This window comes from Bos indicus, chromosome X (genome assembly GCF_029378745.1).
Source record: "Bos indicus isolate NIAB-ARS_2022 breed Sahiwal x Tharparkar chromosome X, NIAB-ARS_B.indTharparkar_mat_pri_1.0, whole genome shotgun sequence".
Lineage (NCBI taxonomy): Eukaryota > Metazoa > Chordata > Mammalia > Artiodactyla > Bovidae > Bos > Bos indicus.
The window spans coordinates 60,325,458-60,352,451 of record NC_091789.1 but is presented as its reverse complement, the minus strand read 5'-3'; the positions used below and the strand labels follow the sequence as shown (position 1 = coordinate 60,352,451).

The following is a 26,994-nucleotide window of genomic DNA, read 5'->3' as shown; positions in this document are numbered from 1 at the left end:
ACAATTCCAAAGAACCATATTTTGTGACACATAAAAATCACATGAAATTCACATTTCAGCATCCGTAAACAAAGAGATATTGGAACAGAGCCAGGCCCATTTGTTTATGCACTGTTGATGGCCACTCTTGTGCTACAATGGCAGGGCTGAGTGGTTGCGACAGGGACCCTTGTGGCCTGCCTGCCAAGCCTATGCAATTCACTTATCTGGCCCTTCACAAAAAAAGTTTGCTGACCCCTGAAATTGAGAATAGGAGGCACAAAAGAGCCTGGAGGGATGCTGAAAACAAATATTGTCTCCTACTTTACATTTTATTTTTGGGCTGCACCACATGGCCTGTGGGATCTTAGTTCCCCAACCAGGGATCGAACCCAGGGCCTTGGCAGCAACAGCACCATGTTCTAACCACTGGACTGCCAGGGAATTCCCGAAAGTTTTTACATTTTACTTTATTTATTTATTAATTTTTGCCTCCTACTTTAACCATTTTACCAGAGGTGGGACCAGAACACCACAGGACCCAATGGGGAGAAGGAGGAAGGGGAGGGAAGTCTTTTAGAAATATTCACTGATAGGGAATGCCACCCAAAAGATCTAATGGAGTCCCTTCTGTCCCCCCACCCAAGGACAAGTGCCCCTAAAGAGCTCCCACCCCCTCACTGGCCTCACTTACCAGGCCCACAGTGTTGAACAAAACGCCCGTGAACGTTGGAAGTTCATTCAGAATTCGAAGATACTGGAGTTTGGCCTGAATTGCAGAGCCCTGTGGAAACAACCCACCCAGAAGTGTGAGAAACTTGAGGTGCAGAGGAAAAGCAAACCCATGTTTTCAGGAAGGAGGGTCAACAGCTTTGGATAGGCAGTAGTCAGACCAGCCAGCAAGCCCCACTGTGGGACCTTTGGGAAAAAATCACAGGAAGGTTCCAGTTTGGACAGCTCTTGCCAGACTTTAGCATCCCACCCGCCTTCCTAAACCCTCCTGCTACCTCCAGGTCCTCATTCCTGAAGAATTCAGCTTACTCATTTTTTTCCTGGGTTAATCTCAATGCATTTCCCCAACTTCAACACCCCATGACATCTATACCTCTCTCCTGAGATCCCTGATGACCACTAGGTGCTGGCCATCCCCAACTCGATACCTTTATCCTGAGCACTCCTAAGTCCCCACCCTGCTCTTCCTCTGGCAGAAAAATTTCCAACAGTGGTCCAGGCATTCCCTGGGCATTCAGGCCAGAAACCTGCGAGTCACACTGGACTCTTCCCTCAGCCTCTCATGTCACCAAATCATCTTGATTCTACCTCTTAACTCCCTCTCCACCCTACCATCCCTCTTCTCTAGCTCCATGGTCATTGCCTCAAGGTCTGCCATTTGCATCTGTCAGCCATGTTACCTTCAGTACCAACACTCATTTCCCTTCACATCTTCAATGAGAGGGAGCAGCCTAAAACTTAAATCACATCAGCTGCCCAATTAAACCCTTTGATGGCTGTGTGCTGCTTACAGGATGAAGGATAATCCCTTTCCACAGCACATGAGGCCCTCCATGAACAGGTTCCTGCCAACCTCTCTGGCCTCTTCTCTTGTCTGCACCCTACCCAGGAAGGTTTCTTGAACCCTCTCTACTGGTTTATGTCAGATTTCTCTGCCTGGGGATGTTCCTCCCTGCAACTCGTCTAGACAAACTCCTATCTGTACTTTAAGACCCATCTCTGGCATTAGATGGCATCACCAACTCAATGCACATGAGTTTGAGCCAACTCTAGGAGATAGTGAGGACAGGGAGGCCTGGCATGCTGCAGTCCATGGGGTCTCAGAGTCGGACACGACTGAGACTGAACAACTGGCATCAAATGCACCAGTTCCTGGCTTTTTCCATCTCCTTCAGGATGGGCTGGCTGTTCCTCCTCTAAGCTTCCAGGGAACCTGCATGAGTTGGATTGCACTGTTGTGACTGCCTCTGGTTTTCCCACCAGCCTATGCTTGACTCAGGGCAGAGACTCGGCTTTCTTCATCTTCATGTCTCTCGCCCAAGTGCTGGGCGGGGGTGCGGCGGGGGTGGGGGGGTGGTGGCGCTCACAAATGATGTTTGCTGAGGAGACGGTTAGGAGCCCTGAAACTCTCCACTGGGAAGAAAACAATCTGATTAAATATGCACAGCAAGGTAGGAATGGCTTAACTCTCCGGGGAAATTTGCATCTTAAAAGAGAAGCTAGTTGGGAATGCAGGGAATCTGGAATGGGTGTGATATAAGAGGGCAACTGTGTCTTGTGTCTCCATCTGCATGTGGATTCTGGGGCCTCTCACCACCGCCTCTTAGGAGGCAAGTGGATTGAGCCTTATAAGTCAGAGAAGGGCCTGCAGGGCTGGGGAGGCAGGGAGTGGGAGTCCCTCAGAGGGCACCCCAGAAAGGGAAGGAAAGTACAGCAGTGACCTGAGCCCTCAACGTGACCTGGAGTGGCCAGCAGTGATCTGGAGTCCTGTTATCCAGGTCAGACCTTGTCCCATGGGGTTGGGCTTTTATCTCCCTGTACCAGGACTGATGAACTAGAAAGCTAATGGAGGACAGAGTAGTCGATTCCATGGGAAATGTGTCTATTCAGGGTTCGGGGCTTGTCCACACAACAGGTGCTTCATCAGCAATGACTAAATCGGTGAAACAACCCAAGAATTTTTTCTGCCTGCATCTTGGTCCCTTTGCTTTGAGGATCCTGGGCTCTCCCAGTAACTTGCCACTGAGCTGTCTCTGGGGGAGGCTCAGGCTTGGGGAAAAATCTCCACAGTCATCCTCCATATCTGGTCAAGCTGGATGTGTATCCAGGTCAAAAACAGCAGGGAGAGTCCCCAGAAGACCAGACTTGCTGGGAAACCAAGCAGGAGTCCCCCAGTGCCACTAGTGCCCCAGCAGGGGGCCCCGGGGCTGACTCTGGATACCTTGGTGCCACTGGAAGGATGTGTTTGGTGTGCCTTCAGCTGCTGAGAGAGAGATTTCCGGAGGGTCTTCTCTTTGATGCCCTGTAGGAGGGAGGGGGGAAGAAAGGGTTCCAGGCCCCACTCCTTCCTAAAAGCAGAAGAAAAGTAGGAAATTAGAGGGACAAAGTGAGACAGGAAAGGAAGATGGCAAGACAGAAACGGAGTGAAATTGGAGACAGAGGTGGAGGAATGGAGACTAGGGGGCGGGCAGGAGGCAGGCAAGTAGGAGCTGGAGCTCAAGGGCATCTTGGTCTAGGGGGTTTGAGGAAGTCCAGTTCTCACTCCCATCCCAGGCCCATGGTCCTCAAAAGCATAGCACAGCTCAACCACTGTACCTTCTCCCTGTGTGGCTATGTGCCCCCCTCCTGAAGTGCCCTGGCACAACTCACTCCACATTCTTGAGCGAGATCTTCTGACTAGGTCGAGTAGCTGAGACAGTGATATAGATGTGGAGGGCAGCAAGGCCCAAAAGCATCTCCGGCTTGGGGTCCATTCCAAAGCGTTCTCGGATGACATCATTCCGACTCTGTGAGAGAGGGCAGTCCAAACCCATCAGTTAGAGATCTTTCAGCCACTGCACCACGGACTCCCTTACATCCCAGAAGAGAATCCTGGTGTCACTAAGAATCCCAGATCAAAGGGAAGAGGAAGGTTCTGCCCTTGGGGAAGAGATACTATTTGCTTCATTCAGCAGATAGTTGACTGCCCCCTTCTCAGTGCCAGGTACACACGATGGCAAGGCACAAACAGGTAGGATGTCTAGGGCACTACAGAAGTGAGACATGGCAATACTCCCCTTCTTTCCTCCTGTTCCAAGAGACCTTTCTGCCTTTTCTCTGGGGCCTATACTCACCACTGTTCACCCCCAGCCATCTGAGGCTCCTCTACCAGCTTAGATAAGAACAAAATAAGAGAGACACTGGGAGGGATTCTCTATAGGGCTCTGGCCCAGAAGCCCACAGTGAGAGATGGATGGCAGGCATGGGGCAGATATTCTTTTCCTTGGTGTCTGAAGATCAAAAGCAATAATGAGTCAGTCTTCCCTCAGTTCAGTTCAGTCGCTCAATTGTGTCCAACTCTTTGCGACCCCATGAATCACAGTACGCCAGGCCTCCCTGTCCATCACCAACTCCCGGAGTTCACCCAAACTCATGTCCATCGAGTCGGTGATGCCATCCAGCCATCTCATCCTCTGTCGTCCCCTTCTCCTCCTGCCCCCAATCCCTCCCAACATCAGAATCTTTTCCAATGAGTCAACTCTTCACATGAGGTGGCCAAAGTACTGGAGTTTCAGCTTTAGCATCATTCCTTCCAAAGAAATCCCAGGACTGATCTCCTTTAGAATGGACTGGTTGGATCTCCTTGCAGTCCAAGGGACTCTCAAGAGTCTTCTCCAATACCACAGTTCAAAAGCATCAATTCTTCAGTGCTCAGCTTTCTTCACAGTCCAACTCTTACATCCATATATGACCACTGGGAAAACCATAGCCTTGACTAGATGGACCTTTGTTGGCAAAGTAATGTCTCTGCTTTTTAATATGCTATCTAGGTTGGTCATAACTTTCCTTCCAAGGAGTAAGCATCTTTTAATTTCATGGCTGCAATCACCATGTACAGTGATTTTGGAGCCCCCAAAAATAAAGTCTGACACTGTTTCCACTGTTTCCCCATCTGTTTCCCATGAAGTGATGGGACCAGATGCCATGATCTTCCCTATGCTATCCTAAAAAGGATCTCCTGGAATTAATGGCCAAAGGTAAGAAAACCCTCAGACCCTGAAGGTCAGAATCCCAGCTATCAAGGATCAGCCTAGGTTAGACCAGTTGCCCATTGTGTTGAGGTGGAACCAGAATAAGCTGAGAGACTAGAGAGCCACAGTGGTATCACTACAGCAGAGGAGACAGTGTAAAAGGAATGCTTCATCAATGATCATCTATGTAGAAAATCCAACAGAATCAACAAAAAAATCTACTAGAAATAATGAGTTAACAAGGTTGCAGGATATAATCAATATTTCAGTATCAACATAATCAATATACAAAACCAACCATATTTCTACATGTTTGCGACCATCAGAACCTAAAATTGAAAATCAAAACCATTTCTAATAGCATCAAAAACATGAAATTATTAAGGACAATCTGTCAAAACATGTGAAAGACCTATACACTGAAAAGTACAAAAAACTGTTGATAAAAATTACAGAAGACCTTAAGAAATATAGAAATATACTGTCTTCATGGGTTGGAAGATTCAAACCAATGTATAGATTCAACACAATCTCGATCAGAAGCACAGCAGGTTTGGGATAGAAACTAACCATCTAATTCTAAAATTCACACACAAATGCAAAGGTCCTAGAATGGCCAAAACAGTTTTGAAAAAGAATAAATTTGGAGGACAAACACTACCTGATTTTAAGACTTGTTAAAAAGCTTCAGTAATCAATAAAAATAATAATAATCAATAAAAAGCCTCAGTAATCAAAAAAGTGTGATGGTGGCATAAAGACCGACAAGCAGCTCAACAGAATAGAATAGAGACTTCAGAAATGACCCACACATATACAGACAACTGATTTTTCACATAAGCACAAAGGCAACTAATGGGAAGAAAGGATGCTCTTTTTAATAAATGGTCTGGAACAACTGGATATCCATATGGAAAAAAGAAAGAAATCTGATCAATACTTTGTACCACATACTAAAGTTAACTCAAAATGGATCACAGATCTAAATGCAGAGCCTAAAATGATAATGCTTTTAGAAAAAAACAATAGCAAAATCTTTGTGAACTTGGGCTCGGCCAAGATTTCTTAAATATGACACCATAAGCACAATCCATAAAACAAATTGACAAATTGGACTTCATCAAAATTCAAACTTCTGCTCTGTGAAAGACACTGTTTAGAGATTAGGATGAAATAATTGCAAATAACACATCCAATAAACAACTTGTATCTAGAATACACAAATAACTCTCAAAACTTCCTAATAAGTAAACAAACAACCCCAACTTAAAAAGTGGGCAAAAGATTTGAACAGATACTTCACCAAAAATGATGCATGATGACAAAGAGGCACATGAAAAGGTGTTCAACATCATTAGTCATTAGGGAAATGCAAATGAAAACCAGAATGAGATACTTCTATACCCTATTAGAATGATGGAAATTTAAAAATACTGCCAAGTGCTGATGAGGGTGTAGAGAAACTGGGACTCTAGCACATGGCTGGTGTGAATGTAAAATGGCACAGCCACCTTGGAAAACAGTATTGGAATTTCTTCAAGAAATTAAGGAAAGATAGATCTACCATATGATCAGGTCATTCCATTCTTAGGTATTTACCCAAGAGAAAAGAAAGCATATATCATACAAAGACTTGTATATGAATGTTCATAGAACCTTTATTTGTAGTAGCCAAAACCAGACAACCCAAATATCCATCAGCAGATGGACTGGTAAACAAATTTTTGTATATCCATACCATAGAACAGTACTCAACAATAAAAAGGAATGAATTACTGATACACATAACAACATGAGTGGGCCTCAAAATCATGCTGAGTGAAAGAAGCAAGATCAAAATAAGGGTTTATACTGTATGATTTCGTGCCTATAAAATCTAGAAAATGCAAACTAATCTACAGTGACAGAAAGCATGTCAGTGGCTGCCTGGGGATAGGGGTACGAATTACAAAGGAGACTGAGGAGACTTTTGGGGGTGTTGGATGTGTTTAATATCTTGATTGCGGTGATGGCTTCAAGGATATAAACATATGTCAAAACTTACCAAATTGTCATTTTAAATATGTGCAGTTTGCTATGTGTCAATGAGACCTCACTAAAACTATCTTCAGTATAAAAGGAATATAGCTGAACACATCATCATAAAGGCGAAAGGCAAGGTGGACAAGGTCTTGTCACCAAATTCCAAAATATCTGAACCAAACATCCATCTCTGCGCCCAGCAAACATTCACTCATCCTTCAAGGCTAAGAACACGCATCTATCCCTTCCACTGTGAAGCCTTCACTATGCCTCACCCAGGAAGAGTTGGCAAATTGCTTCCTGAGCACCCCTACTGACATTGTAGCCTGCCATCCTCATAGTGCCTGTCACACTGTCTTGTATTTATTTGTGCACATATCTGTCTGAGCTCTAGCAATCTGCGACAGTTCTTTGATCATTGTGATTGCCAGCACCTAGCACAAGGCCTGGCCCAGAGTAAGTGCTTGGCAAATGTTTCTGGATGAACTGATTTGGGAACTGTCTCCTTACTGGAGCTTAGAACTGAGGAGTGGAACCTTCTGGTACCCAAATGCACTTGTTAAACCAGGGTATCCTGCGAAGATGCCAGAGTTACCAGGGTTGCTTCCTCCTGAATGTTGATGGGATCTGTCTAGACAAACAGACAAACAGACAAACAGACTGGCGCCCCAGACAGCCCAAGTTGCCAGGCCAACTAACTTGACCATGCCCTACCATGGTAGCCAAAAAGGAAAGAGCTACCTGAAGGTTGGAAAAATTTACATTGTGACAGCAGAGCAGCCTGCCTGCTTGTTTGTCCATTGGTCTGTTTGTCTGTGTACCCCAAAACCAGACTCTACCTGGATGTACAGGTACTCGAAAGCAGCAGGATCCCGACGCAGCAGCTCCACGGGGTCTTTGGGAAAGAAGCTTATCCGGAAGAGGCATTTCATTCCATGATAGTGTGTCCGCTGCACTACCTGAATCCCGGAAGTGAGAGGTGGGAGGAAAAGAGATCAGGAATCAATGGCTGGGGTGGCAGGAGTCTGCTCAGGGCCCCCCAAACAGAGCTAGCTGCTATTTCCTACTCTGTCTTCTGCCTGGCTGATTCCAATTACCCTCGGGGAAAGTGATGAGGAGCTGAGTCTTTTTTGCTCTTCTGACCCAAAGTGATTAGAATTTTTCAAACCACTGATCCATGACTTGGTCTTTATCAACAACCCAAGGCCCAGGACACAAGGTAGGAAGAAAGAGCTCCCGGCAACTTCTCTGACTCTTCTTGCTGTGGGGCCTTTGCCTTGCAGAGGGGCTCAGCCTCTGGCAGAGGAAGTTGCTGATGAGCAACCAAATCAAAGAGTTAAAATCCTATTTGGAGGTGTAGCTGAAACAAGCCAGCAATATGCCAGTAACTGCTGAAGCTGGGATGGGTAATGAGGGTTCATTATCCAATTCCTTCTACTTTGGTGTATGTTTGAGATTTTTTAAATTATAAATTTATTTATTTTATTTGGAGGCTAATTACTTTACAATATTGTATTGGTTTTGCCATACATCAACATGAATCCGTAATAAAAATGCTTAAAAATCCCATTTGGAACAAGAGATCAGTTGGATCCATAAGCTCCCCTGATGGGCAGGGAGGTGATTAGGCCTCCATCCAGGCAGGCCATCCACCTTTTTTCCTTCATAGATGGGAACCTAAGTCTCTGGACTACATTTGGCTGAGAACTACCCTTGAAGAATTCCTCTCTCTTAAATCCTTTCATTTTGGTGTGTCTCATTTCAGCTTTTGCTTTGCTTCCTTTAGACATTTCTTTCTGGCCGTCCCTCTCCAACTCCTTCTCTCCCTCTCTGAGAATGTTCTTTTTTTAAAGCAAATGAGAGATTCTTTCTTTCTTTGGCCATGCCATGTGGCATGTGGGATCTTAGTTCCCTGACTAAGGACCAAACCTGTGTCCCCCTGCATTGGGAGAACAGACTCTTAACCACTGGACCTCCAGGGAAGTCTGCACTGCCTGGGAATACTGATTGGCCCTGGTTGCCTGTCTTCCTCTTCGTGGTGAATCACCATTAGTGAAACGTTATCCAGCAATCCTAGATTTCACTGGCTTTTTTCCATAGGCGGGGAAGATAAGACACTTCCCCTACTCCACTGTGGAACCTGACATGGCTGTCACATGGGTGACACGGGTGACACACTGTCCATTCTCGGCTTCACTCAGCCCCTCCTCAGTCCACGTGTCAGCCTCGGGGGTTTCACTAGACTCCACTCGCCAACTCCTCCATATTACAGCGCTAATCTGAAGGTTGAGTGTCCTCTCAGAGGCAGAAACGTCTAGCAGGCAGGGACTCCATGAGATGGTGGAGTTGACACTGCTCTTCAACTCAGCCTTCCACACAATGAATTGCCACTCCACGCCTTCCCTAACTAGTGACCACCAAGACTAACAACCGTCATGCCTTTTTTAGGTTACAAGAGACATTTTAAAGAATTTATTTATTTATTTTGGCTGAGCTGAGTGGCTTGTGGGATCTTAGTTCCCCAAGCAGGGATTGAACGTGGGCCCTCAGCACGGAAAACATAGGGAGTCCTAACCACTGGACCACCAGGGAATTCCCAAGAGACATTTTCTTTAAAACTTTTTTGGGATATGGACCATTTTTAAAGTCTCTATTGAATTTGTTACAATGTTGCTTCTATTATGTTCTGTTTTTAATTTTTTTTTTTGGTCATGAGGCATGTGGGATCTTAGCTCCCTGACCAGGGATCAAACCCACACCCCCTATATTGGAAGGTAAAGTCTTAACCACCAGACTTCCAGGAAAGTCCCTCAAGGGACATTTTTAAAGGCCTCTGTGGGTGGTTGGGACAGATCTTGATTGAGAACTGGGACTTCTAGGAGCTGGCTGAGCAAGTCATGATGAATTTTCCAGTAAGAGATTGCCTGGTGGCCTCTTGTCTACTAGAGGCCACTTGCAAAGGTATGAAGCTGTGACAGAGGAATTACTTACATAAGCCAGGGGCTGCTTGTCCTGGAGAAGCAGGAACTTTTGGTTCTGTTCTGGTCCGGCATACTCAAGGACAAGAGCAAAGTGCTCAATGTACCTCAGGGAAAGCCGGTCCTGTAATGTCACCATCACATCCTATAAAGACAAAGGAGCCTTGAGAGAGAGAGATCCCTTCCAGCTCTAAGATACTTTCTGTACCCAACATGGCAGAAGGGGACTGAACATCAAGAGAGTCCTGGGGAGAAGGCTGAGGGTGGGAAAGTGGGTCAGACAGAGCCACTGGCCTTCAGGGTGGCCCAGGCACAGGGCTCCAGGACGAGGAGAGTGACCTAGGAGTGTTGTTCAGAGGCCTAGGCCCTGGAGAACACAGAAGGGGTGAAGGGAGGTCTTCCTAAACTTGGTTGGTCCATGTAGATGGCAAAAGAAGGTCATGGCCCTTCCTCCCCCTCCCCCCTCTCCATTCAACCAATGATCTCCTGAGCCTGTCCTTAGTGCCATGTGTGGTGTGGGTTCTTCCCTCAGCTTCTCACGTAAATGAGGATGTTCCCTCTGGTTTGTCCAGCAACTCTTTACTTAGGAATCAACAAAAGCCAAGGCCACAATTACATGATTTCAAGGGTACATGATTTCTGGATTCATAATCTAAATTGAATGACTTGCAGTTACTGGCAAAATATTCATCTTTGTCACTGGCTTTTAGAGATGATCAATTTACCAACTTGAAAAATGTGTCCATGCAGAGGAACAACATCACATGTTCTATGTACAGTCAGGAATCTGATGACTTCCAAGCTCCGTCTGCTCTGCTGCCTGCCTTTTAATATTAGGGTGTCTGGAACAGATCTGTGGGGGCTGCCCACATGTCAGTTCTGAGACTTCCCATCTACCTGCTGTGACTTTGGCATACACCGACCTCTAACACGTGTGTTTTAGAGTCAGCGTGGCTCAAGCCTCCAAGGGCCAGAGAGAAGCAGACTTGGGAATGCAAAGCTCCCTTCTAGCCAGGGTTGCCAAACAAGCCCCTCAGTGAACACTGAAAGCCGATTTGCTATTCAAATGCCAGGCTGGAAACTGGCGGGTACTTGAGAGTATCTCTTTGTATTATGCAAGTAGTCACAGAGGCCCCAGTGTTGCTGGAGTGCTGGCACAGACAAATGAGGTTGTCTTTGCCTTTCAACTGCAGTGGGACTGTGGGTGGCCAAGCTGGTGATTGCCAAATTGTATTACAAGTGTAATGGCCCCCGTGCCAGGCTGTCAATTCACCCAGGTACCTCTCCAGGACAAGTGGCTTGGCAACCTGTCCAAGTTCCAATGAAGCAGCCAGTGCACCCTGAAGTCAGGGTATGGTCACCAACCAGGGGCTGCCATTGTTTTGGAAAGCTGGGGCTACCTGGAAGCACCAATGGTGGTGACATTGTGAGGGGAGAGAATGCTTAGAGAAGCTACTCAGGCAAAAGAGAGTGGTAAATGCTCCAGTGTGGGAACAGATCAACATGGCCATACCAGTCCATGATGTAACACACAGGAAGATTCTGACACACCCATACCCACTTCTTGGACTTGGACTTGGGAGGGCACTTGGACATCACTGGGTGGCTTAGTTTTAATGTCTGTCCCATAGACGGAAGCCTTCAACAGTCAAGAGACCACCTCAGGACAGCTTTGGGAGTGTGTTTTAGTCCTAGGTTCCCTGGGGAATCCACCCAGGCCTAAGCCTTCCAAAGAAACTCTCGGTTCAACCAACACAGGTTAAATAAAGCCTAGAGTTTTGCAACTTGGCTGCTACTAGCACTTTGGACAGGACAATTCTTCATCATTTGGGGACTATTCCATTTCTTGTGGGACACTTGGCATCTCTGACCCTGAGACACTAAATGCCAGTAGCACGCCAAACCATGGGGATGACCCCACATACACTCAGACATTCCCAAAAACTACCTGGGAGGGGGCAACGCTGACCCAGGCTGAGAATCGCTGGCAAAGTCAATTCTGAACACCTGGTAACTCCTCTTAGGGAAAGTTTCCTGGCCCACAGCTTGCTTTAGTACAGGGTTGTATTGGTCCCAGCAGGGGTACCCCAGGAGAGCCCTGGGCCAAGTGGGTTTTCTGGGCAGGTGCTGTAGCTGCCTGGCAGTCTTGTTGTTCAGTCACTAAGTCGTATCCGACTCTTGTGACTCCGTGGACTGCAGCCTGCCAGGCTCTGGGAAGCATTAACTGCATGGAAACATTCACTCTGAGGATGGCATTCTCTTTCTGGAGAGAATCCAGAAGGAGCAGGAACAGATATTTCTGTCCCAGAGCAGAGTAGATCCAGGTGGTTAATGGTACATACTTCTCATCCTCAGGACTAAGGGAATTGCTACAACTTCCAGATGCCTGCTGCTGCTGCTGCTGCTAAGTCGCTTCAGTCATGTCCAACTCTGTGCGACCCCATAGACTGCAGCCCACCAGGCTCCCCCGTCCCTGGGATTCTCCAGGCAAGAACACTGGAGTGGGTTGCCATTTCCTTCTCCAATGCATAAAAGTGAAAAGGGAAAGTGAAGTCACTCGGTCGTGTCTGACTCTTAGCGACCCCATGGACTGCAGCCTACCAGGCTCCTCCGCCCATGGGATTTTCCAGGCAAGAGTACTGGAGTGGGGTGCCATTGCCTTCTCCCCAAATGCCTGGCTGAGTTGTTAAGAATCAGAGCTCTTTAGTTGCTCTTCTTGTGAAAGGACTGGCCAAAGGGACTGTTGGTGGACTTTTTTCAATCTTGTTCAGTGCTTAAGAGCTGGTTGTTATTTAAAAAGCAAGGCATGGCTAAGCTAATCTCCTGAGAGATCATTTGTTGATTTCTGTGTGTAAACTTGCATAGGTGTTATTGTAGCAATACAAATCACTTTTGCTTTATAAATGGTTTAATGATCATCACACTCCTTAGCTCCTAAAAGTCATGAAGGATGCAAGGTAACATGACACAAAGCAGTTTGTTAACAGATGTGTGCACACATGCATGCCTACCCACATGCATGCACATGTACATGAATGCACACACACACACATTTACAATCACTAGCACACAGTTGGGCAGGCAACTTTCCCCCCACTACAGTCATCCAATGACTGTACATTTTTACAACCAGGTACTTCCAGGAGCAGGAGGTCAAAGACCAAGAGCACCTTGCTCTGGCAGTGAGCAGCCCTGTGCAGACTCAGAGGAACTCTGAGACCAGTGGCTGTGTGTGCTCCAGAGAGTACAGTACCGACCCGCAAGAGGAGATTTTGTGGGTACCTTAACAGTAGTCCGGCCATCAAACGTGAATGACTTGATCTGCCCATTTTCTAAGAAAACCTTCAGGACATTGGGGATGAGGAGGAGAGCTTCTTTCTTCATCATTTTCTGTGAAAGGACAAGGAGGGGGCTCATTTAGAAGGAGGAGGGAAGCAGAAAGGAAGAGAGAGGAGTGAGTGAAGGAGAGGGAGCCAAAGGTATGGAAGGACAGAGACAGAAGAAAGAACTGATCAAAGATAACATTACACAGAGACCAAAAGCAAATTCTCCAAGAAGACAATGGGCCATATCCAAAGCTCACCCTTCATTTGATGTCACAGCACACCCACGGTCTACTGTGGCTCAAAGCTCCACAGCTCAGAGGGGGCTTGGCCAATAGAGACCACCACACCCTGAAGGGCTGATGGGAGGTCTTAGGAGCCCACCTCACTCACCAGCTCCTATCTCCTGCCTCCTTCCTTTCCACCGGGCCCCTCACACATTGAGATCACTTCCACGCCTTTGCCCTGCCAGTCTCCCTCCGTCCAAGCATCTTAGGTCTTCTCTGACCTAGTCCATGCCTACTTCTCCAGTCATGTCTTATCATTCCTGGTACCCACACTGTTCTTTCATACCTGTATACCTCTAGCAACTCATCATTTGAGGACTGCCTCACTCCCCAAAGGACATTTAGCATCTCTGACTCTGAGACACTAAATGCAATAACAAGCCAAATCATTGGGATGACCCCAAACACCCTCCAGATATTCCCAAAAGCTCTCTGAGAGTGGGCAGTACTGACCCTGATTGAGAACCACTTGCAAAGCCCAGTTCTGAACACCTGACAACTCCTTAAAGCTTTCCTGGCTTAGGCATTTCTGTATTTATAGAGTGGTTCATGTTAGGCTCTTGATAAACCTTTATTAAATAAAGACTGTTTCCTCTGCCTCCCTCTTTTGATACCTGGAAAACTTCTACTCATCCTTCAAAATCCAGCTTAAATATGAATTCTGTAAAGCCTGTCTAATATCATTAGGTACTTGAACCTGGTGTTCCCACATTGTTCTTTTAGCAACTTATACACACCTATCAGTTGTTGTCGTTCAGTCGCTAAGTCATGTCCAACTCTTTGCCACCCCATGGACTACAGCATGCCAGACCTCCTTGTCCTTCACACACCTCTCTAAGTGCTCTTAAATATTTAAGTATTTCCTTATGCATTCATTTTTAAAAATTTTTTTTAATCTTTTGGCCACACTGTGTGGCATGTGGGATCTTAGTTCCCTGACTAGGGATTGAAACCACATCCCCTGCATTGGCAGCATGGAGTCTTAACCACTAGACTGCCAGGGAAGTCCCAGTGCTCTTTTTGAAGAATGTGTGTCTTTTGTAACCGAACAGTTAACTCAGCACTGGGACTATGTCCTATTCAATCTTTGTGGCCCTGACATTGAGCAGAGTTCCCAGCGCACAGATGGTGCTCAATAAATGGCTGCTGAACATATGAGCAGGAGGTGCTTACTATGTGCTTGCTTGATTAGACTCATTACGGAAATCCAACCATTTCCTTGGGCCAACATCATCAGTTCTAGAGGACCTGAAAAGCTGCCTCAGACGTGCAGTGTCCTGAATTCTCTGAGCCTCTGCTACACACTCAGCACTATACTAAGCCTCATGAGGGTACAGCAAAAGCAGAGGACCAGGGTCTAGCCTTATACTGTTTTTAAAAACATTATTTATTTATGGCTGTGCTGGGTTTTTGTTGCTGCAAGCAGCCTTTCTCTAGCTGCTGGTGAGCAGGGGCTATTCTCTCGTTGCAGAGCATGGGCTCAGTAGTGGTGGTGCATGGGCTTAGTTGCTCCGTGGGATGTAGGATCTTCCCTGACTGGGATTGAACCTGTGACCCCTGCACTGGCAAGTGGATTCTTAACCACTAGACCACTAGGGAACTCCAAGCCTTACACTCTTACAGTGACGTGGCACACACATGATCCACTAGAGAACAATAAAACCAAAACAAACCAAAAGGTATAAGTTAAGGTCTCCTAGATGGCGTGAATTGGATTTTGATTGTAAAGGAGATGGCAGGCGTGGACTATCAGAGAGGCCAGACAAGAACAGTCCAGATCTAGGGACTGTCATGGACAAGTACAAAAACATAAAGCAAGTCCTCTTGGGTCGGGATGTGGTAAGAGGAGGGGGTGGTGCTGTTGTGACATCAGGTCATTTCCTGATGGAGTCAAGCCACATCGGGGAGTGATGGGATCTAAAGTTAGAAAAGTGACTCCCTGGTTCTCTCCCTGATCCCAAGATGCTTCACTCCCACCAAGCCCAGAGGCCCCAGATTCCCAGGCTGATGACGCTCTGTGGTGGCAGGTTTTATTTAGCACACTGGGTTGGACTCAGATAATTACTTAATTGATTTTGCTTAAAAATAGAGTTGGCAAGGAATGCCCATAGGATTTATTTTTGCTCTTGTTGCTTAATAAAGTCTGGAACAACAAGAGAAAGGGATTCTGGAGTCACCTGGGCCTGGACACCCCGCCCCACCCCCAACCCTGGACCTAAACAATGGGGAGGCTGCTATGGTCCACGCTGGTGGCAGCGGTGGTCGGGGGGGGGGAGTGTTGTGACATCAGGTCATTTCCTGAGCACAGCTAGGGTAGGAAGGTTGATGTCTCGGTCTCTCCCAAACAAGAGCCTGCCACCACCTCTGGTTTACCTGACCAGGAGCAACAGAGTAACCTGGGGTGGGTTCTAGCCACTCTGCGGCATTTATGTCTAGATTGGTCTGGAGTGGGGGCTTGCTTCTGCCTGTGGCTAGATGTGACATATGGAGAGGCGAGTCATGGTAGAGGGGAGAACACAAGGGAGAGGAAGAAAGGGGAGAAAAAAGGGGGGAAAGAATGGAAGGGGGAGGAGGGATAGGATTCTTCACTGGGTGACCAGGCCTTGGTGGGTTTTTCTGTGATGTTGATAGCTCAGTTGGTAAAGAATCTGCCTGCAATGCAGGAGACCCCAGGTTGATTTCTGGGTTGGGAAGATCTGCTGGAGAAGGGATAGGCTACCCACTCCAGTATTCTTGGGCTTCCCTTGTGGCTCAGCTGGTAAAGAATCCACCTGCAATGTGGGAGACCTGGGTTCAATCCCTGGGTTGGGAAGATCCCCTGGAGAAGGGAAAGGCTACCCACTCTAGTATTCTGGCCTGGAGAATTCCATGGACTATATAGTCCATAGGGTTGCAAAGAGTTAGACATGACTGAGCAACTTTCACTTCACTGAGATGGGAGAAGCTGCACCTGTCTATTGTGTGTGCTAAGTCTCTTCAGTCCTGTCTGATTCTTTGCGACCCTATGGACTGTAGCCCGCCAGGATCCTCTGTCCATGGGATTCTCCAGGCAAGAAAACTGGAGTGTGTAGCCATGCCCTATCCTTCAGGAGATCTTCCCAACCCAGGGATCAAACCATCTGTCTTATGTCTCCGGCACTGGCAGGTGGGCTCTTTACCACTAGCGCCACCTAGACCCTCCAAATTCAGGTCTCATTTCCTTTGGGTGTTCAGGGCTCAGGACACAAATGTACCCTTAGTGACTTGTACCTCAGCTGACACACAAGGACTCCACACAGCTCCCTTTCCTCTCTGTGGCCCCTGCTTTTCCTCAACCTCTTCTGCTGAGACTGACATGAAGCCCAGCCACCAATTATTCAGTTGGCTTAGCCAGTGGGGCCCAGTTGTCCCTTGGGCCTCACAGTCTTCCTCAAACGGGGAGGGAGGAGGGCCTTGGCAGAGTTTGGGGATAAGGGTCAGGGAAATTGAGTCGTAAGACATCTCTGACCTCTATCCATACCATCCTCTGGGTGGTTCTGCCTCAAAGAACTAGAGGGGTGCTGGTGCCCCACTGATTCTCCACTCAGGCTGGGCCTCCTACCTTGTCTCAGCTGCAGCTGTGCTTCACTACAGAAATGCCATGGGCCTCCCGAGAGCCCAGTCCATGACAGCCTGTGAAAGCACACAGCACCTGTTAGCGCTGCTGGCCTCCTCCCACCCACCCCCATGGGATATCACCAACTTCTGCCAACTCCTAGAGGACGTGAAGTTATCATCCATGGCCACCTAATACACATCTTTGTGTGTTCTACCCGCCTCTTCTCATTTGCTTATCTGAAGCAGACAGCTCAGTTCATGTTAACCCCACAAGGCAGTAATAAAGACAGTGGGCTGGCCATGACCCCTCCAGACTGGCTGCTGCATGACATGGGTGGTCAAACACCACCTGCTCCTCAAAACCCTACCACCCAGGGGTGGATTCTATACTGTCTCAATCTGAGTTGCCTGTCCTCCCAACATCACTGAGAGGAATCCAGAGGCAGGGAACAGGTATCTGTTTTGCATCCCTTGTAGTGCTGGGAACACAGCAGGCATCTAGTATTAATAAAAGTTCTGTGACTTAATGAGAGTCTATATCATTTCCCCTAGGCTGCTTCGCCCTTCACTGCCCAGTCTTCTCCAAATGAGACCTGGAGTTGCAGGATCACTTCAACGTGCCGAGGGCTCAATTTCGCCGCATTTACAGAAAACCACTACTTCCTTCCTGTTTCTATCAAGTAGCCAAATGTTTATGGAGCACTTGTTCCGAGTACTGTGCTAGAGGTGAAAATTTCTTGAAGTACCATGAAGATTCTGAGTGAATTGATACATATTCCTTCTCCCCATGATGCCCAGGGCTTCTCTGGATGCCACACACCCCTCACTCGCTCCCCACCCAGAGCCCCAAGGTCCCTCCTCTGACCCCTTCATAATGCTGTCCACTTTGAGGAGCAGCAGATGAGCAACTGGCCCAGAGGGATACTTCGACAGCCTGGCTGACTCTGGCCAAGGGCTGAGGGGAGGAGGTGAAAGCTCACTTACTGCATCTGTTTCTCCAACTGCCACCTGCTCGGAAAATCGGACCTTCACAGGATTGGATCTCAGCTTGGCCTTCTTTGCCGCACTAATGAAGGCAGATTTGGGGGACTGGAAAAAACAGAGAGGGCTCATGAGTTCACCATACTTGGAGAAAACCTGACATCTGCTGCATGGAGTTAAGACGTCTCAGTTCGGGTACCCCCTTTTGCCTTGTGGATCAATAAGCCAATAAATAAGTATTGATTCCCTACTAGGTGCAAGACAATGTGCTAAGTGCTTCCTTAGATGATTGGTATGTTCTGAGTAAGCTGGGCATGAATCGAATTTGAGTAAATTGAATCCCATTATTAATGCTCTAGGCCTACGGGAGTTTGCAAAAATTCTTTGTAATAACGTACACTGAAATTTTATATATTTGGTTTCCTTAATGTGAGATATACCTAAATGGTGATTTTTATTACATCTGAATATGAACATTGCAAAGGATTTAAGGAAATAATCTTATTCATTTCAAAGATATGTCCTGCCCCTAGGAAGGAGGTTCATAGAAAATATTATTTTAGATGCAGAAGAAAGGAGGCTTAGCATGCCAAAATGATTTATCCACAGTTTCTACACTATTTGACAGAAGAGACATTAGCGATTTTACCCAGGTGTCCTGGCTTCCAAGTTCTAGGCTTTCTACTACTTTGTTCATCCAACTCTGTAAGACACACTCAAACAATCAGCTAGGGTCTCTCGTTTTTGAAAACTCCCACAAATTCAGCAGGATGCATGGTTAGCAAATGCTGGAAACTGAGTCTTTCCTGGGTGCACTGTGGATTTGAGAAAATGCAGGAGTCCTAGTGAGGGGCACCCTCATGTCTCTGGGGCATTTATTCATTCGTGTAACAAATTTTGGGAGGGCCCACTCTGTGCCAAGCACTGTTCTACATGACGAGGATCTAGCAGTGAATAAGATGGACAAAACTCTGGCTTCAAGGAGTGCCTATCCTAGCAGGGACAGACAGACAGATAAGAAATACTGAAACACCTCTTAGGAGGCAAATAAGGGCTATGAGAACAAATTGAGCAGACTGAGGGACTACAGCAGAGATTGAAGTCGTGAGGGAGAGAGTGGTGGGGTTGTTATTTTAGACAAGACAGGCAGGGAAGACCTCTTTCAGGAGGTGACATTTAAGCAGAGGTCTGAAGGAAATGAGGGAGAGACAACCATGAGGATATCTGGAGAAAGAGCCTTCCAAACAGAAAGAAGAAGAAAGTGTCTGAGGTGGGAGGAGGAGTGGGGTGCATGGGGAACAGTCAGGAAGCCAAGTGTAGCCACAGCTGAGTGAGTGGGGAGCTGAAGAGGTCGTGCTCAGAGAGGGAGCCGGGGGCTGCGTCAGGTAGGGCCTTGTGCGTCCATGCATGCGTGCTAAGTCATTCTGGTCATGTTTGACTCTGTGCGACCTTATGGACTGTAGCCTGCCAGGCTCTTCTGTCCATGGGCTTCTCAGGCAAGAATATTGGAATGGGTTATCATGCCCTCTTCCAGGGGATCTTCCCAACCCAGGGATCGAACCTGCGTCTCTTATATCTCCTGCATTGGCAGGCAGATTCTTTACCTCTAGTGCCACCTGGGAAGCCCAGGGCCTTGTAAGCCATGGCAAAAACTTTGGATCTTGCTCCACCGGAAGGCTTTGAACAGTTTTGCTCAGTCATGTCTGACTCTTTGTGACCCCATGGACTGTAGCCTGCCAGGCTCTCTGTCCATGGAATTCTCCAGGCAAGAGTATTCGAGTGGGTTGCCATGCCCTTCTCCAGGGGATCTCCCTGACCCAGGGATTGAACCCAGGTCTCCCACATTTCAGGCAGATTCTTTGCCATCTGAGCCACCAGGGAAGTCCTTTTCCTCATCTCAGTATATGGCATCTCCAGTCTTCCAGTTGACTCCTTTCTTTTTCTCACCTCCCACAACCGATCCATCAACATAACTTCTTGGTGCTATCTTCAGAATCTAGCCAGAATCCACTCACTCGTCATCATAGCACCATTATTACCATCCTGGCGCAAGCCTCTATCATGTTTTAACTGTATTCTTGCAGGAGACTCCAAACTAGTCTCCCTCCTCCGGCCGCCAGCCTCTGGTACTATTTTCCACACAGCAGACAGAGGCGTCCTTTTTAAATGCAAGTCAGACCCTGTCTGTTCAAAACCTTCCGGTGGAACAAAATCCAAAGTTTTTGCCATGGCTTACAAGGCCTGGACTTCCCAGGCGGCACTAGTGGTAAAAATCTGCCTATCAATGCAGGAGACATAAGAGATGCAGGTTCGATCCCTGGGTTGGGAAGATCCCCTGGAGTCGGACATGACAGAAATGACTTAGCATGCACGCACGCACGCACAAGGCCCTACTGGACGCAGCCCCCAGCTGCCTCTCTGAGCAGGACCTCTCCAGTAAGGAAGGAGAAAATCAGGTTTGGGGCTCTTTCAAACCACCACCACTACCAGCCTTGCCATGCAGCCTGTGAGCCCTACAATCAAGCATTCCTTTGTGTTCCCAGCCCTGAAGGGTCCCTGCCAGCTGGGAAGGCAATACATTAAGCAATTTTCTGCCATTAATGCTGTAGTTGAGATTCATTTACCAGATCAGCCACAGGAGGGCAGGGCCCTAAGATAAAGACACACCAGAAACAAACGTCCTCATCAGCTCTTGGGCCCTGGTCCCAGCTGTGTTCTCTTCCGGAGCCAACAATCTCATTCCCCACGGAGGGCAGATTGCAGAAAGCCACCTGTTCAACCCAAGTCCAGCCGAACCTCAGGCAGTGGGTCTCCGTCCTGGCTAGAGGGCAGAAACACCGGAGGGAGGAGCTTTACAAAGCACCAGTACCCAGTCCCCACCCCCGATCAATGACGTCAAATTCCTGAGGATAGGACCCAGGTATTAAGCTTCGAATGATTTCAAAATACAGCTAAGGTTGGGAACCACTGTGCTAAAGGAATCTTAGACTTCTCATCCTGAGCCACAGGGACAATTTGTTGGCAGCAGACAATATAGCACAAGGAAATCCAGGGCTGGAGATGGCTGCAGAAAGTGATTATAGTATCGATTGTTCACAGGAGTCCAGAAATGCCTTTGTGTTACACAGCTTGGTGCTCAGATCCTAGGGGCGGGGGTGGAGGGGGCATGGGCTATGGCAGGAACAAGGGAAGGGGCGAGGCAGAAAGATCTGTAGTTCTGTTCAGGCAGCTCTGCTTGACTCGTCTCCACAGTAGTCCCATTTCCACTGGAGGTGCCAGACACAAGGTAGGGGAACTCTTTGTTCCACCCGACAGTCACCCTGTATTTTCTCTGTGATCATCTGTCATCCTCGAATATCCTCATGTACAGTGTGGAATGAGGCATCTCTAGAGACCTGAATGGGCCATGCAGTCCACCCTTCATTTTTACATAGGAAATGGAGCCCAGGGAAGAGGCTATGGTTTATTCAAAGTATCAAAATAATTGAGTAGTGGAGCAAAACCCAGAACCTAGATTTTCTGAGTCCTGGATTAGCTATACAATCCCCTGCAGTGGACTGAAGCTGGAAGTCCATTCCTGGTCTTTTGTTCAATGGTCTGGTTCTATCTTGGTCCCAGCGAATGGATTTGCACAAATAAAGAACCCTAACTGGTACCCTATAGGCAGAGGGGACAGCCTCTTTGCTATCTCTACCAAAAGTCCATGATTATATCCTGTCCTAGAGATACAACAACAAAAAATTCAGATATTTATAGGAGCAAAATCAGAAAGTGGGATTGCCAGTATTTTCAAGGATTTTAGTCATTTCCAGTGTCTGTTGTACAGCCATTTTCAGCTTGTTTGTGCCTCATTACTCACTGACCCCTGCCTGTTGGTTTCTAAGACTCCATCCTACTCTCAGTCTTCAGCCTTGATCACTGACAGTGACTCACTCATTGCCAGCTGGTCTCTGCTATATGTCATAGAGTCATGTCTAGCCTTGTGCTTTGACACAGATGACGCCTGCCTTGCAGTGTGACGTGAGTGGCTCTCAAAGGTTGCCCTGTCCCAAAGCATCTTCAAAGTGCAACTATGGGGCCTGAGGTTTTTGATACTAGAGTGGCCCATCTGAACTAAAGTCTTAAGAATTGGGAAGGCCCTGGCCCAAATTCAAATGTACCTGGAAGGAGTAATGAACACATTTCAGAGGTCAGCAGATTATGGGCCTGTGTGGGCCAGCTCCTGTCTACCACTTGTTTTTTGTAAATAAAGCTTTATTAGAACACAGCCATTCTCTTCATTTCTGCATTGCCTATGGCTACTTCTGTAGTACCACATATGGTCTGCATGCATGTGTGCTAAGTCACTTAAATTGTGTCTGACTCTTTTGTGATCCCATGGACTGCAGTCTGCCAGGCTCCTCTATCCGTAGGATTTCCCAGGTAAGAATACTGCAGTGGGTTGGCATTTCCTTTTCCAGGGGATCTTCCTGACCCAGGAATTGAACCCGTGGCTCCTGACATGTCTCCTGCATTGCAGGAAAAGTTTTTACTGCTGAACCCCTGGGGAAGCACAAAGCCTAGAGTATTTACTTTATGGTCCGTTACAGAAGAAGTTCACAGACTCCTGCACTAACTCATTAGCATACTCTCACTCATGTTTCTAAACCTTACCTGATGCTAAAAATCACCAGGAAATGCTTATTAAAACACAGATTTCTTTGGGAATTCTCCGGAAGTCCAGTGGTTAGGGCTCTACACTGTCATTGCCAGGGCACAGGTTCAGTCTCTGGTCAGGAACTAAGAACCCACAAGCCGAGTGGCATGGCCAAAAACAAAACAAACACAGATTTCTCAGCCCATTTCAGACTTCAAAGGTCAGACTCTCTGAGAGGGTAGGGCCGAGGAATTGCTGAAAATGTCCTAATCCACGAAGCATAGATTAATTGAGTACCTTAAAGCTGGGACATCTGAGCTCTTGACTGACCCCATTTTTCCTCTAAGCAGCTGGAAGTCTCATTTTGCAACAGGCACCCTTTCTAGCAAAAATGAATTTTGGCTTGAAACACGGGACTAGAATTTCTAAGTACCTCCAGGGCCATTGCAAGCCCCTTGAAGTAAATATGAAGCCAGCAGCTTGGTGGAATAAGCAATAGAGGAGACAGTCTGCCTTCTCCCTCAGGGCTGAATTCAGCAGCTGGTGATTCTTTGACCATTTTTTAATTTGGTGACTCTATTAGTACAGATTTCAGGGTTGTGTTCACATATCTTGGCCGAAGACAGGTATATGGCTGAATGTTTTAAGTGTACGATAGGGCCCCACTTTGATAATTGTGAAAGGATTTTAAGAACATGGAGCTCAGGTTCCTGAAGCTTTAACAGCCTCCTGATTTCCCTTTCTGCTGCCTCATTTTCTTTGACACCTGAACCTACTTATAAGCAATTCCCACAGCAACCATTGTGGGAGCCTGGGACTATGGAGGGCCATCCTGATTCCAGGGGTCCACTGATAAGGGACCTGGGGGTCCTTCCTTGCTGCATTCAGGACTGCCTACAGGGGAACATGTCCTCTCCCTGGATTTCAAGGCCCCTGACAAACCACACATAACCCTCACTTCCCATCAATCACCTAATCGAGTTATTCTGCCCACAGCTTCTTCCCGTTTCTGTGCCTATGTCATGCTGTCTCTTCACCATCCCCACTCTTCAGGGCCCCCTTGTGTCCCTCTTGCTCAATAAATGCCATCTCCAAAACCCAGCTCAAATCCTACCTTAGTCCTGAATCCTTTCCCAACCTTGCCGTTCCCTTCTCTGGATTTCCTATAGTCCTCCTTTGTGAATCCACATAGCCATTACTTATCTCTCCAACTAGGTTGTAAAAGAAGAGGTGACATTTTGCATTACTGTGTCTCCCCCAGCACCAAGCACAGAGGAGGCACAGAAGAGAAGACAGTCGTTGATTGCAGGGGCTAGTACTGAATTAATTCATCAATTAAGCAAATAGGACTTGAGTACCTACTGTCTGCCAGGCCCTATACTCAAGAAGCTCTATGGAAAACCAGTTCTTCTGCAGTGGTTCCCATGATTTTGGCTTTTTTCTGGACAGGTGGCTTCAAGCAGAGGGGACTGAGACTCTCTGGGTACAGGCTGTTTTCAAAACCAGAAAACTAGTTTCATTTGAAGGGACTGTCTGCTTGCTTTGCCAGGACTGTTCTAGGTCACCAGTCAGTACTTTATTTTAAAATATTTATTGAGGACAAATGATGTGTCAAGGTCTAAGGATACCGAAATTAATACATATTCAGTCAATCATGGGGAATAGTTGGTCACTCAAAGATTAAAGAACATTCTTAAATACATCTAGACTTAGTAAGTGGCTACCTATGCAATATTGTTTGAGGGTCCCTGGGAAAGGATCTCTATGGCCGCTCAAAATACTCCCCAATGGTCTGCTACGGTAGGAGTCACTCTCTTAAAAAGAAAATGCCATCTGAAAGAGACTACACATTAGACCACGCACCTTGGCTACATATCAGAATCATTTGGGGAGCCTTTTCAAAAGATCAATACCTGGGCTCCATCCCCACAGCTTGTAATTCAATTGGTCAGGGCTAGAGCCCAAGGATCAATATGTTTAAGAGTTCTCAGAAAGTTCTAATGTATATATAGCCAGGGTAGAGAACCACTGTGGAGAAGGCAATGGCACCCCACTCCAGCACTCTTGCCTGGAAAATCCCATGGATGGAGGAGCCTGGTGGGCTGCAGTCCGTGGGGTCGCTAAGAGTCAGACACGACTGAGCGACTTCATTTTCACTTTTTCACTTTCATGCATTGGAGAAGGAAATGGCAACCCACTCCAGTGTTCTTGCCTGGAGAATTCCAGGGGCAGGAGAGCCTGGTGGGCTGACGTCTATGGGGTCACACAGAGTCGGACACGACTGAAGTGACTTAGCAGCAGCGGCAGAGAACCACTGTATTAGACCATTGCCAGCCACACAATGTATGAGTGGTAGCAGCCTTAAATATAGTCTGGTTCAATGTTTCCCAGATTCTACCGAGCATCAGAATTACTTACTTGTGGCTCTTATTAAAAGTACAGATTCTTGAGCCACAACGTGAACCTATCAGGAGGAGACTGTCCTCTGGGAGACTGTCAAGCCTTCACAGGAGAGTTTGATAAGAAGAAGCAGTCTTCATGCACCCATGAGATATCAAGTGCTACCTTGTTACGTGATGTAGGAGCTACAACAGTAATGTCTGCTGGGGGCGGGGGGTGCGATCTTCAAGGAGTTTTCACTTCAGTGTAAGAGAGAAGATTTTCTCACTTGATTTTTGTTATTCACAGTTGTGTTAACACTGAACTAATGAATACTGAACAACTGTTCTTAGGGGGATTGTGTATGTGTCTCACATAGATTATAATCTTAAATTCTAAAAACAATTCATCCTGGTAGATTCGATTTTATTTCACCAGGAGAAAATGAGGTTCTGAAGTGTTAAGTGACTTGCCTGATGCCGCCCCTCTAACAGGTATCAGAGCTGGCATTCAAACCCCATCCCACTGTCCCCGGGCCGGAGTTTCCTGGACTACACTGCACTGCCCACTACCATCTCCATCCTCAGGACAACTCTGCATGACAACTAAAACAAGACAGAGCATCATTTTGCCTGACCTCAGCTGGGAACAGGTACATTGGGAGACTCAAATTTTTCATGCTCTGCATATGTCAGCAAATGACCAGGAAAGCGCCGTAAGTCTCGATTTTGGAGTCACAAATAAATTTTAGGAAGTGGGCAAATTGGAAAATATGAAATCTGTGAATAATGAGGACTGACTATACATGTTTGCAAGGCTGATATTTGGTCGGGACGTGCTGGGATGGCCATACCTATTGTAAAACATTGAGGGACTTTTGCTCACTGTCTGATAAGTAGTCTGTGCCCTAAGCTTTTTGGGTGCCACCTGATCTCTCCCCTGGAACCTCTTTATAAAAGATCAAATAACAAAGGGTTAACACCTGGCACAGTTAGGTGGCCTGCAAGACTCTGCTCCACCGCCTGTGGATGGCTTACATTCTCACTGGAAGGCCCTTCCTGTACAGGTTGCTAACTGTTTTGACTATCCCTTCTGTGTATATGTGCCCCCATACTTTTCTATGTTTCTAGGGTTTAGAGGGGCTTCTCCGGTGGCTCAGTGGTAAAGAATCTGCCTGCAATGCAGGAGACCCGGGTTCAAACCCTGGGTCAGGAAGATCCCCTGGAGAAGGTAACGGCAATTCCAGTATTCTTGCCTGGAGAATCCCCATGGACAGAGGAGCCTGGTGGGCTACAATCCACAGGGTCACAAAGAGTCAGACATGACTGAAGGAACTTAGCAGGAGCAGCAGGGTTTAGAGGGCACAAGGCCAATAACTAGAATGTAAGCTCTCCAAGGGTAGGAAGCATGTTTGTCCTGTGCACTGCTATATTCCCAGCCTGGAAGAGTGCCTAGAATAGTGGGCATTCAGTAAATGTCTGATGAACAAATTAATGAACTAGAAACTCTCATTGAGGTTAGTCAGGCAAAGATGTTTGGAAGACATAAGTCTTAAGGCAGGTATTCAAGGAAAGAGCCATGTGTTACAAGAGATGTGGATCACAACAAGGATAGAAGTCTACAGGGTGGTGAGAACTAAGAAATGTACAAGGAAGAGAAGGAGAGCACCCTGGCCATGACAAAGAGGTGTTGGGGGCACTGGGATGAGAGTTGGGACAGAGATGGGGGAGTGTTAGGCTCTTTATTCTGCACCTAAGTTTGGACACTTGAGTTTGATTTAGGTTTCCTTTATTCCAACAAATACTGAGCACCTATTCTATGTCAGATGCTGTTCCAGGTGCTAGTGATACAGCAGTGAACCACAGTCTACTCTCATGGAAAGCAGTCTGGCTGTTTCTTAATAAACTAAACGTACACTTAGTATATGACTGGACAATCACACTTTTGGGCATTTGTCCTAGAGAAACGAAAACTTATGCTCACAAAAAACCCTGTACATGAATGTTTATAGCAGCTTTAATATCATGCTAGCCAAAGCCTGGAAGGAACCAAGATGTTTTTCAACAGGTGGATGACTAAACAGTGGTACAT

General features: G+C 47.0%; 1 protein-coding gene across 6 annotated transcripts in view; it reads right to left on the bottom strand.

The window, feature by feature from the left end:
• The window catches only part of FRMPD3 (FERM and PDZ domain containing 3), a 145,642-nt gene that overhangs the window by 32,889 nt on the left and 85,759 nt on the right, over positions 1 to 26,994 (bottom strand). For 5 of the 6 annotated variants that reach the window (XM_070785392.1, XM_070785395.1, XM_070785393.1 and 2 more), the window contains 7 exons: positions 17,892 to 17,996; positions 13,004 to 13,111; positions 9,735 to 9,866; positions 7,583 to 7,702; positions 3,361 to 3,497; positions 2,933 to 3,059; positions 674 to 763 (listed from right to left, as the gene is read on the bottom strand). In XM_070785392.1, the coding sequence (XP_070641493.1) occupies positions 674 to 763; positions 2,933 to 3,059; positions 3,361 to 3,497; positions 7,583 to 7,702; positions 9,735 to 9,866; positions 13,004 to 13,111; positions 17,892 to 17,996 (819 nt within the window). Of the gene's footprint in view, positions 1 to 673; positions 764 to 2,932; positions 3,060 to 3,360; positions 3,498 to 7,582; positions 7,703 to 9,734; positions 9,867 to 13,003; positions 13,112 to 16,911; positions 16,983 to 17,891; positions 17,997 to 26,994 lie in introns of all 6 variants that reach the window. The other variant, XM_070785396.1, reaches the window with a different exon arrangement.